This window comes from Sceloporus occidentalis, unplaced genomic scaffold (assembly GCF_023333645.1).
Source record: "Sceloporus occidentalis isolate IW3139 unplaced genomic scaffold, rSceOcc1.0.p SCAF_44, whole genome shotgun sequence".
NCBI classification, from domain to species: domain Eukaryota; kingdom Metazoa; phylum Chordata; class Lepidosauria; order Squamata; family Phrynosomatidae; genus Sceloporus; species Sceloporus occidentalis.
In genome coordinates this window covers 5,938,747-5,951,847 of record NW_028317024.1, presented here as the reverse complement: position 1 = coordinate 5,951,847, position 13,101 = coordinate 5,938,747, and the positions used below count along the sequence as shown (strand labels likewise).

Sequence of the window (13,101 nt, the reverse complement as noted above, 5' to 3'; positions counted from 1 at the left end):
GCTCACGGTTGCCCACATCATAATTACTCTCCGCAGGAGAAAATTTCTTCGAAAAATAAGCACACGGGTGAAGTTTCGCATTAAAGTCTTTCCTTTGAGAAAGCACAGCTCCCACCCCAATCTCAGATGCATCCACTTCCACGACAAAAGGCTTAGTGACATCAGGATGTCGTAACACTGGAGCAGATGCGAAAGCTTTTTTAAGGAGGGAAAAAGCAGTAATGGATTCAGCAGACCAGTTTTTACAGTCAGCTCCCTTTTTCGTCATGGCGGTCAGGGGGTGTACAATTTTAGAGAAATCTTTAATGAACTTCCTATAATAATTAGAAAACCCTAAAAATCTTTGCAGGGGACGTACAGCTTGAGGTTGAGGCCAATCGGAGATGGCAGACAACTTGTTGGGATCCATCTCAAATCCTGCTGCAGAAATTATGAATCCCAGAAACGGAACACTGGCAGCTTCAAACAAACATTTTTCGAGTTTAGCATACAGTCTGTTATGACGAAGGCGCTGAAGAACAACCCGAACATGGGTACGGTGTGACTGAAGATCCGGCGAGTGAATCAGAATGTCGTCCAGGTAGACAATGACGAATTGGAGAGAAATATCACGAAATATATCATTGATGAATTCTTGAAACACAGCCGGAGCGTTACAGAGTCCGAAGGGCATGACCGTATACTCGTAGTGTCCCATTCTAGTATTGAAGGCAGTTTTCCACTCGTCACCTTCTCGTATACGTATTAAGTTATATGCCCCCCGAAGGTCTAGTTTCGTAAAAACAGTAGAGCCACGTAAGCGGTCAAAAAGTTCTGGAATGAGGGGAAGCGGATATTTGTTTTTAATAGTTATACGATTCAGTCCTCTATAGTCAATGCATGGCCGTAATCCTCCATCCTTTTTAGTAATGAAAAAAAAACCTGCTCCGGCAGGGGAGGTAGATTTACGTATGAAACCCCTATTCAAATTGTCCTTAATATAGTCCTCTAATGCCTGTGACTCAGGTAAAGACAAGGCGTAGGTACGACCCCGTGGGGGCAGAGTGCCCGGCAGTAATTCAATAGGACAATCATACAGTCTGTGAGGAGGCAATACTTCGGCCTGTTTTTTATCAAACACATCTTGGTAGTCCTGATAAGCCCAAGGCACCGCTGTAGCTGATATAGACCGAATGGAGGTTGTCTTGGAAATAGCTCTGGAAAAACATTGGGTAGAACATTTCTGGTCCCATCTCAGGATATCCCCGGAACACCAGTTAATTGAGGGATTGTGAAGCCGGAGCCAAGGAAGGCCTAAAATAATCGGACATGCAGGAGACGAAATAACATGAAACGATATGGTTTCCTGATGAAACAACCCCACGGAGAGCAGTATGGTAGAAGTTTGTTGTGTAATGAACGAAGGTTGTAATGTTCGACCATCAATGGCAGAGATGGCGATAGGTGGAAATACCTCGACAAGTGGAATTTTATGAAAGAGAGCAAAATTATGATCAATAAAGGAACCAGCAGCCCCAGAGTCCAACATAGCTGATGAAGAAATCTTCATCCCACCCCATTCCAGGGACACCGGAACATGAAAACAATCTTTAAATTTAGGGGCTGAAACGTGCTCACCCAGACCAGGCCCCTTTACTTGGACTGGGCACTGTAGTTTCCCGGCTTGTTGGGGCAGGTTCGAACAAAATGACCTTTCTTGCCACAATATAGACACAACCCTTCTGCTCGACGACGATTCTTTTCCGTATAAGACAATTTAGTAGCTCCCAATTGCATTGGTTCTTCTGGAGGTAAAACAGGTGACGAAGGTCTGGGGGGTGGGCTGGAGGGTAGCTGATGACAGGATCTGTATTCCAATCTTTTAACTCTTTGCGATTGTCTCTCACGAATGCGACTATCCAACTTCAGAGCCAAAGAAACAAAATCTTCTAGGTCATCAGGTAACTCTCTAGTAGACAGTTCATCCTTAAGACGTTCAGATAGCCCGTCATAAAATGCTGCGATTAAAGCCTCATCCGACCAATTCACCTCTGCAGCCAAAGTCTTGAATTCAATTGCGTATTCAGCTACAGAGCGGGAGCCTTGAGAAGAGTGAAGTAACGACAACGAAGCTGTAGCTGCTTTTCCAGGAACATCAAAGGTTCTACGAAATGCAGAGATGAATGAAGCACTGTTATAAACTTTAGGAGAGTCTTTTTCCCATAACGGCGAAGCCCATGCCAAGGCTTTACCCGACAACAATGAAATGATATAACCCACTTTCGCTTTTTCAGAGGCAAACATATGCGGGGTGAGTTCAAACTGAATCGAACATTGATTTAAGAATCCACGGCATGATTCTGGTTCACCGCTGTATCTGTTCGGAGACGGCAATTTGAGAGGAACAGTAGCTTGAGAAGACCCCGGCATCATGGCTGGGGAAGCTGTGTCTGAGGCTGAAGACAGGACAGAGCCACCGGATGCCGGGTCAGACCTGACAACCAATACCTGCAGGGCTCTGGCCATATGGTCCAGAGTATCTTGCATGTCTTTAAATCTTGCTTCATGGGAGTCCAAAGTTTGACTATGGGACGACAGCACCTTGCTAAGCTCAGAGGGATCCATGACCCTGTTGTAATGTCACGTTTGCTAACACCAAAAGCACTCACCGCAGGAAATCAACAGGAACTCAGGATGATCCCAACAGTGAGGAAGCTGCAGTGATAGCTGAAAATGGTGGATACTGAGCTGAAGCAGCGAGGTGCAGAAGTAGCAGATATGGGAGCAGCCCAGGATCAGATATACGATGCCGGACGTCAGACAAGCCAGGGGTCAGAAACACGATACGGATAGTCAGCCAAGCCAGAGGTCAGAAACACGACGCGGTTAGTCAGCCAAGCCAGGGGTCGGATACACGATGCGGATAGTCAGCCAAGCCAGGGGTCGGATACACGATGCGGATAGTCAGCCACGCCAGGGTCAGGTACACGATGCAGATAGTCAGCCAAGCCAGGGTCAGGTACACGATGCAGATAGTCAGCCAAGCCAGGGTTCGGTAACGATGGTCACAGGCAGAGGTACAAAATCAGCAGGCAAGTGGGTAGTCAGGAAATCCAATGGTCAACCAAATAGCAACAAAGCAAACTCAAACTCAAAACGGAGGAAAGACCACAACAGGGTGCCTGTGGACAGATCTGCAGGGTTTTTAAATCTGGCGCCACAGAAAGCCACGCCCCCAACAGAGCGTCAGGGGCGTGCCCTGAGACGTCCCTCTGACTCACGGCTCCAGCCGTGAGAATTGGCTGCGCCCCCAGTGGAGACCGGCGAACCGGTAAGTAAACCTCTCTGGGGATTCCTTAGGCAGCGAGCAGTTTTCATTCTGATCGCTGCCGAATCCCCAGATCTGCCTTCCCGCTTCCTGCACCAGCGATCGGGTTGCAAATCGCCAGTGCAGGGAGATCGGGAACTCCGGACCCCACCGCACTTACGTGCCGACGTTCGCCCGCCGGAGACGGAGCCCGAGCTCTCCAGCTCGGGTCTTCGTGACCCGCGAGCAGATCGTCGTCCACAAGGACCCGGGACCGCGACCGGACCCGGGACCGCGACCGAACCCGGGGCCGCGACCGGTCCCGGGACCGCGACATCGCTTACCAAGCTGTCAGTACCCGCGCCCCTCTCTCTCTCCTTTGCGGCGAGTCTTCCTGTTCGGTCTCGGTGCCGGCTTGTAATGCTGAGTGCCGGAAGATTTCCGGCGCTCAGCATTACAAGCCGGCACCGAGACCGAACAGGGAGACTCGCCGCAGGACTGCTGAAAGGTAAGTACAAGGGGGGGGGAGGGTAGATAATGGGGGGGCGGCAGGGACGGAGGGAGAGGAAGGGTAGATAAGGGGGGGGCGGCATTTTAAAATTCGCCCCAGGCGGCATTTTGCCTTGGGCCGGCCCTGTCTAGGAAGCCCCCCACGTTTGGGATAGCCAAGTGTAGAGGGCACTGCAAACTTTAACAGGAAACAAACTAATAATTCCCTCAAGATTGTAAGCTTGCGAGCAGGGCTCTCTCCACCTAATATATCGGTTTGTCTCAGTCTGTCAGTTCTAGTCTTGTCATACCCCTTGAATATATGTATTGTATTAAGCGCTGCATAAATTGTTAGCGCTACATAAATAAAGGATAATAGTAAATATAAAAAATCAACTTCAGAACAAACCTATAATGTATTTGTAATGGATGGAGTAATGTGTTTTATAGGATACTTAGGGCTTATGGGGTTTGTAAGTGAGGTATATACACTGCTGAGTGCTATTTGCAGGTTCTGATCAGACTTTAGGGTTAACGCACCCCACCTACCATACAAGTGTGCCATGGTGTCCAGAGGGGCCTTTGAATTGCAGGACAGACTCAGTGAGTTAAAAATCAGTGCAATTCTATTGATTCAGCTCCATTGAAAGAATAGTTAGGACTAGCTAGGACTCTAACATTGGCCATACAGTTAAATCTAGTCTGAGCCTAGCAATAGCCTTGACCCTACCATATAAGCAACCTAGGAAACTGCTTTGGGGCCCAATCAGAATTTGGACGCAAGGGTGATACGCATTCATAAGAATGTTGTATCATTACAGCCTCATTTGTGTGGAAGATGGGCTGCTTAAATCTTTTTTACATAGGTCACCCCAGATTATAACATAACATTATAACCCTGTTAAACTAAGAGCTTCTCATATGCAGGGAATATTTCTATTACACCTTACGGTGTTTACACTGAAGTTGGCTTGTGTTGCTTACTAGAACCCCATACTGATCCTCTTAGTTCAGACGTGAATATATTAAAATCATAAAAGCTGGAGAATCAGGGTTTGTCAACATCATCCACTATATAAACAATAATGCAAAACACAATGCCCAGAAGTAACTGAAGTAATTAGGAAGCTTGCCAGATAGTCTACAAATGTGTTTGTGTTTGTCTTCAGCTGAATATTTCTGTTGCAGATCCATGAAAATGTGAACATTTTTCATTACTTCTTCTACAGGATAATACAAAACCATTAGTTTATGAAATGTGTGATTGCTTGGAATCTTGTTGCTATAGGGTAACCAGATTCTTAAATCCAAAATCCTTAAAGGAGAACAGCTGTCAGCATAACTAAATTCAAGTATTGTAACTACCTATAACTTTTCATCAGGCCCAGTCCTGGATCAAATTGCACCCCTGGCAAGAACATTTTTGGTGTTTTTCGATTTTAGATAGCATTAAGCTTTTACATAAATACTGTGTGTTAACACTGTTTGTTATAAATACATGTTTTGCTTTGCTGTGTTGTTTTGTCAAAACATTACAATTACTTTTAGGGTTGTAGAACAGAGTGATATACTTATACACACACCAAACATTTAAAGCTCTTGGAACTCTACTGGAGGGACATTAGAGGAGGTAAGAAGTGCAGTGAGGTTTGGGTCCCAATAGGATCTACCCCCTTACTACTTTTGAACCATCTAACCAGGAAGGATAAGCCACTGCCTGGTGCACCAGTTGAGGAACCATTGGAAGCTGACCGGGTACCTGGTGCTGAGACCAGTCCTGTATTTAATTTTCCTTTGTAAATATTAGACATATGTGATTCAGGTAACTTAAGTAAGAGAACAAAAGATCCGCTTGTCCTTGATATTTAATAAAATAAACCCATGTACCCAACTGTTTCTGTAGGCACACATTTATTTTAAAAAATATCAAGGACAAGTGACTGTGGATATTTTGTTTCATTTATTGGCTTTATGCTATATGGTGGTAACTTGAAGTCAGCTCAGACTCCAAGCACCCTGCCGGATTTTACCCTGGGTTACAGCATTAACCTGTTCTATTTGTCTATATGAATTACATAAGGGGCTGTTTCACTGTAGCTAAGAGTCGTGGTAGTGGCATATCAATCATTTCATCTCTTGACAAAATCTCTCCTTTTCTCTCAACACTGTGTGTCAGGATCAGTTGAAGTAACTTACAAGTGAGATAAAACTTAGTGATCAAGAATACTTTCCTAATATTATACACATACATTGAGTTTCTAATAGGTGTATGTGGTTTTCCTTTTACCAGTTTGGTGGACTGAACTGCAAAATGTGATATTTAGAAGTGACAAATCTTCTTTAAGTACATTTTAAAAGCCAACTTTCTTGCAGTAACGTTAAATGCCCTAAAGGTTTTCTGACTCACAACTCTAAACTAAACTAAACCCACTCCATGTTATAAAATTTTGGGCACTGCCCTGCAGAGCAGATCCACTGAGAGAGGGAGAGCAAACAGTGTTAGGCTATTTTAGGAGGGGATGTGTGTATGTGTGTAAGTGATTATTTACCCTTTGTATATATATAAAAATATATATATATATATATATATATATATATATATATATCCTTCATATACACAACTGTATAACAGACTCTGCTGCAAATCATGATGGCACACAAACCACTGGCAATATCCCAGATTATTTTTCTTCATATACAAATAAAGAAAGGTTACTATTAATCTAGCAATAATGGTTGTAAAGGGTAGGCTGTTTAATCATTATTTCAGCTAATTATTTTGCAATAGAGATTGGAGGTTTCCCTGGATGGCAACTGAATACAATGAGTATATTTTGAATTATCTTCCACACTAGAGGTATCATTATTTACAGATTAGATTATTAATAGAGAGATTTTCTTCACACTATTTTCCTGTTTGAAACAAGTCAGATGTGTTTACTGTGGTTTATATGAGCAATAATCATTTAGCATGATAGTAGAAAAACAGCAAGGAAAATTGAATGCCGACAACTCACACTGTTAAACAGGTTTCTTAAAAGAACTGCATACAATAATTATTGTCAATATAAATTAATAGTTAACTCTTGTATAGTAATCCAAAGCAGCTATAAACCAATTGCTAGATAGGGTTGGAGGTTGTACTCACCAGGTGTAAAGTTGTATTGTGCAGAAAACCCCAGAGATTCTAGTTCACCGTCAGCAAAAAATTTAATCCACAGGAATCTTCCACTTGATTTAATGTAAGGTGGGCTTTGTTGTCCACAATAACGCCCAATTATAGGAGAAAAGCCAAAAGGTCCATCTCTTACTTCAATGTGGTCAAATTTACACTCCCAAGAAGGCTCTATAGAATATTTTTCATTAAAATGAAGTTCAATACACTGTCTTGGAGAAGCTGTAAGAGGAAAAAACATAATTCTAAAACACTATGTAAAATGTATGTTTAAATATATGTGATATGACAAACCAAAAAAAATCACAAAGAAATATTGCATAATTCCACAAACACTGAGTATGGAGAAAAAGGATAGTGTGTTTGGTTTCATGTTGTTTTATAATTACATGTAATTTTGAAGTTTGCAGAAAAGCAATTTCACAAAACAAATTATGTAAGAAAATTCATATACAAAACAGAAAGCAGCATTGTTTTATGGAATATTAATGATTTTCCCATAGGCATATACATTTACAATCTATAGTTTGCACAATAGTGCTTTGTTTTCCATAACAGGTACTTAACTATATATTACAGGTAAAATGGTATGTCTGTGTTGCATTAAATATATTGTCCACAAACTACTCCCACACTTTCCAACACCTATTAGATATGTCTTCAAGCATTTTGGATGACAAGCTAATATTACTTCATTATGTATTTTGTCATATTGCTGTGCTCAACAAGAAGAACAGGGAAACTGCTACATAACTCCTTAGAGACAGATTTTTCACTACTTAATAGTGACGCATGATATTACATTACATTTTATTTATAGAGTATCAGCACATTTCCTAGAACTTTTATAAAAGAGGAGGGTGAAAATAAACATTGACATTATGATGAAATTATACAAAGTTGTCAACTGCAATAATATAAGTTAAGACATACAAGGTACAGAATGAGAAGATGGCCCTGCTATAGCAAGCTATTAGAAGGGCCTGATTGGGCAAGAATGATTAGATTGTAGCAAGGGTCATGTATAGTCAGTGGTTTGGAGAGCTCAACAGTGGGGAGAACAGATGGTTTCTTTTCAGGATTCACATTCCTGGTGTTGGAAGGATAGATTTTATGCTTCAGGGGGGCTTTTAGTAGGCATTTAAAACTAAAATAAGTAGGAGAGAGTCTTCACAAAATGAGGTAGGTAGAGAATGGGTAAAGAATCTTGGATACACGAGTCCTAACACCTGAGGCACACAAACAGAGAGCAAGAGAAGAAACAATCACAGAGGTGGGATTTGTCATGGACATCATAAGAATAAAGGGTTTGTAGTCAAAGGGGGTGGTCAGCAGTGCCAAAGGTTGGAAAAGTCCAATAGGATATGTAAAGAGAAGTGACCTTCTGATGAGGGCAGTATCAGTAGACTGTTGTGTATTTAAATTTGATTGGAAAAGGTCAAGCAGGGAGTTAAAGGAAAGAAAGTGGGTTAGATCATTGTAGGTTAAATGTTCCAGTAGTTTGGAGATTAGTGGAAGAAGTAACACAGGGCAGTAGCTAGACGTGGTAGGAACATGCCAGTGAAAAAAAGAGGAGACATGGATTATGAGAGTTTAAATAGATTGGGTTGGGTTCTCTAAAAAGAGAAGGAAGGATATGTGAGAGAGTAGGGCCAATACGGCAGGCGGTGAGGCAGGAGTACAAGAAGACATAAGAAACATTGTTAGGGGTCACATAACTAAAGGTTGAAGGTTTAGGGAAGAACATGAGGAAGCATGTTACCCCTGCTGTTAGTAATTTTTAGGAAGGTCTTGGGCAGAGGGTGCTGGGAGATGGACAAGGGTCTTAAAAATAGAAAACACTGCTGTCCTGAACAATGGGTTCACAAATATCAACCAGAGATAGGGTTGCGATTAGTAATACGTGTGTTTCAGAGCATGAATTCATACTGGGGTTACAATAAACAGGTGTGAGGTTATTATTGTTGTTTGGTTTCTTATGAAAAGTGTCTGGACAGAAGCAGGTAGGAATTGGTTGACCAGGGCTGGGTCTGATGTTGCCTAAGAGAGGAAAGACATTTGCAGTTACATTCCTGTTTCAAGCAAAACAGGCCATGACCACAAAGCAGTACATATACTGTATGATGGGAACTAAACCCTCCACCACAGATCCAAGAAGCATACAGAAATTCACTTGAATCAAAAGAAAATTTTTATTACATAGAATCTCTTATTTGGATTTGGATAAACCAAGGAATTACTACTTCACAGGTGACCAGACCAGTTTATTACATAGAGGAAAAAGATACTTCACACTTATTTTCTGGCAATTACAATCAAGCTAGTTTCAATAACTAAATTTGTGTTTTAAATATGAGTTTATGATGGTATTTATTATAGAAATGTAATTCATTAGGGAATACAAATTAAAGGTAACACTGTTTATGTAGTACTACATACTGTATGTGGTAAGAATTTGGCCATCCATTCCATGATCCCCACAAATGAATCAAACCTTGCTTATATATGCTTATTGTCAGTGAAATACAGTGGTGTATATTTATATTTTGTGTTTTGGGATTGATCCTACATTATGGGCATACTTTATGCAAGTACGTGATGTCATTGGCTGATGTCTTGCATATGTCTTCTGCCCCATCTTGGTCAATCATCATCTTATTTATCTAACTTTCATATTTTATTTATCTGCCGGATCCTACCAATTGCAACCATAGGTTTTGCATAGCTATAACTACAATGTCACTTGTATGAGAGGCCTTTTAATGTACAATGGTTTACAGTCCCAAGGAAAATACAGAACTGGACATATCTGATAAATTGTAGTACAATTTATTCCTGACACCTCCTTTTCCCAATTCACAAACCCAATTACAGTTATCTCTTGACTCCTCCCCTTACTAGGCCATAAACCCCTCAATAGAGCACAAAGAATTGCCATCATTGATTAAAATTAACATCACCCTTCCACGTCATCTTTACCAATTGCAATTTATTCGATAGTCTAGATTACAAGAAAGCAGCAGGTATTGATGCCCTCTACAATAGCGAAATAGCTTCACTAAAAAAAATATCATCTTAATATACCTGAAATTATCTGCCTTTGTACCTTTTAAGATCAACATATAATTGGGTATAACTTTTATTCATTATAATTTTTTATTTTCTTTTTTCTATGTTGAAACACGACAGACTGAAATAATTTCTGTACAACATACATGTCATGAGAAAGCTCAATGTATACATTTAGTGACAAAATTATGATATGACAATGTTCATCCACTGTATTATTCTAATGTGTGTGTATATATATATTTATTTATTACATGAACAGGCCTTTATAGATCTTAAATATGACTTTTCTGTATGTTTTACTTCTAGGCTAAAAGAGTTCACTTTAAAACTTTGCCAATGCCGTCCTTATATTTAATATATAAGAAACATAGGTATATAATAGGAAATCATAGAATTTATAGGGACAACAGAAAAAAATTTACCTTCTATAATATAGATGCATTCTCTGTCAGGAGGGTACTTGTTGGGATAATTGGGAGAGGTAAATATTCCTCCATCTAAATTCTTTGTCCAAGAGCCACACTGCACTGATTTCTGACCTTCTGAGTTGTTTTGTCTGTCTGGAAATGCAAAGTCACACAAAATAAACAATTGCAAAATTTGTAAATATATACATATTGTATAAGATTGCTTCAAATACATATTGTCGTATTCTGTCGAGGTATGTTTACAAAGGGTTTTACGATCATATGTCATAATATAAGGATTTTGCATATTTAAGTTAAGAAATGACCTTCATGTAAAGTGGTCTACTTACCTGCTCCCTTTTTTGTTGCCCAAGACACATGTAGAATAATTAGACTTGTTACAACTGAAATGAAAGAAGATACTTGTGTTTATTATGCTTGTCACTTTCAAGAATATTCCATAAACTGCTACTAATCATTCAGATGTATTAAGAAAACACTGAAATACAAAAATAGAGTTTTTGCATTCTAATTTCACATAGTTGCTCGGTTATGTATCATTGCAACAAGATATATCAAATATGTCTGGTATGTCAGACAATGTCTTATATGCCCATGAGTCAGTGAGATAAGGTAGTCATCTTCCTATGTGCTAGAACAGTAATGCAACTAGAACCTTCAGTGAGAATGAGCTATTATCATTTACAGCATTTCCAATGGCATACAATACCCACATAAAGACTGCATAATGAACAGATTTATGAATGATATATTACAGTATATGTCCATGAACACTTAAATATATGAATCCATATGTATATATAATAGTGTATATGTTTATTTGTATTTCTTCCGAAGTCATAAAACTTAGAAAATTGGAGAAAAAGGAGCTGTAAACAGCAATAATCTTAAAAGCCCCTCCAAATAGGTCCTTTGTACATAAGAAAATACTTTCAGTTGAATATTTTGTTTTCTTTAGATTTAAACTGTTCTAGATTATAGAAATATAAAACAGTGGGAGAAAAAAAAAAAGCAGTGATTATGGAGAACACACACAAACAGCTGCATCAAAAGACCAATATATTGACACCCAGGCATAGCTGTCCTTGGTTCTTAATGAGTTATGGAAATGAACCTAGGTGAATACACACAAACGTTTGAGGGCCTTTGAATTTTTAATGTAGTAAAACTGATCTGGCAATTTAAATGCAGTTCTGCCCAGAATGTCTAGCTTCATAAATAAAAGTGTGTACTAATACAGTCTATCATTATCCATCAACACCACACAATGCCAATATGCCCTCTAAAGCCCGACCTAGCATATCACAACTGTATGTCTAATAGCACACATTATTTTTATGGCACTTTTCTGTGTGTAGCCTTTACTAATCACTGCAGAAAAGAAAGGACACTGTTATACCTTGGATCACCACAGCACCAACACACTTCACATCTTAAGCATATGGAAGGAGTTCTGCTACATCTTCAGAATTTCAATTTTGCTAAGCATAATACAAGCTAAACCCCCATTGAACTCATGTTATATCAACGTAATTCCTCATCAATAGTCTATGACATTCTAAATCGAGAATGTATGTTAAAGGCAAGTCTACTAACAGTGTGTTGATGCCTGGAAGGTATCACCTAAAGCATTAGGAGAAATCAGACAGGATAGAGGGAATGTGATGTTGCTGGTACCCAAATGGTAGCTGGCTGCAGCTGTAGAGTATACTCACTGTGAAACAAACTGCTCCCATGGATCATGTCTGTTCCTTACACAAGGGGCTTCGATCTCCACTAATTCCATTTAGATACAGGAGGACTTCCAGTGCGGGGGAATAGGGTGGATTAGAAAAAAAATTACAAGCCAACACAGCAGGAATTGCCACTTCCTCTTTAAAGGGCTCAAGTAATCACCATGATCGCATATACAAATAAATGTATGTATGCACTGCATGCGATCACATCGCTCTAGATCATCATGATCATCATGATCATCATCATCGCATTTCCAATCCCGATCCCCTGGGCGCTGCAACAGATCTCCGACACCATGAAAGAACCAGTAGGTCACTTTACCACGAGCATTGTCAAAAACTGGGAAATCAGCAAAGTAACCGCCGCATTCAGCCTAATCATTAGTTTCATATATGACCAGCACCGGATCGAAGCATCCACCCCATTTACATATGAGCGTTTCCTGGCTCCTTCGCTTGTTTCCATGCATTGGAAGGATTAATTGGTCCGTCATCTGCTCTTTCTGCCCGCTCCACCTTTGCAATCTTCTGAAGACGAGCTTTGCAAAAATAGGGATTTAGTAATATTTCTGCGATGAAATCCGTATTAAAAGAGCGAAATCCCTCACAAAGGAACAAATCCATGTTCCAAGCGCACTACTCGTTGCATAGTCGTGGCAGACATCAAATAACTATGAATATTATATAGCCTTATTTACGAAGAAGCGTAACGCAGACCCGCTTTATTCCTTAAAGAAATCCCTTACGGGGCCCCCGAGCGGAGACAACCTGAGACGCTTTCGTTGGAGGAGCCGGTGTTATCTCTTCACCAAGTCCCTTAATATTCACGGTGCAATAAAACTTTAGCAGTTAATCCCGTGAGCAGATGTAATTCTTTCCTCCCCGATCAATCCAGGCGAAATACACACAGAGCCG

General features: G+C 40.3%; 1 protein-coding gene across 1 annotated transcript in view; it reads right to left on the bottom strand.

The window, feature by feature from the left end:
* LOC149289625 (neuropilin and tolloid-like protein 1) overlaps positions 1-12,193 on the bottom strand; it is a 61,095-nt gene extending 48,902 nt beyond the window's left edge. The window contains exons 1-4 of the mRNA XM_089490380.1: positions 12,166-12,193; positions 10,780-10,833; positions 10,445-10,582; positions 6,924-7,172 (exon numbers count right to left, since the gene is read on the bottom strand). Coding sequence (XP_089346506.1) covers positions 6,924-7,172; positions 10,445-10,582; positions 10,780-10,833; positions 12,166-12,193 — 469 coding nt within the window. The remainder of the gene's footprint in view (positions 1-6,923; positions 7,173-10,444; positions 10,583-10,779; positions 10,834-12,165) is intronic.
* Between the last annotated feature and the right edge of the window lie 908 nt (positions 12,194-13,101).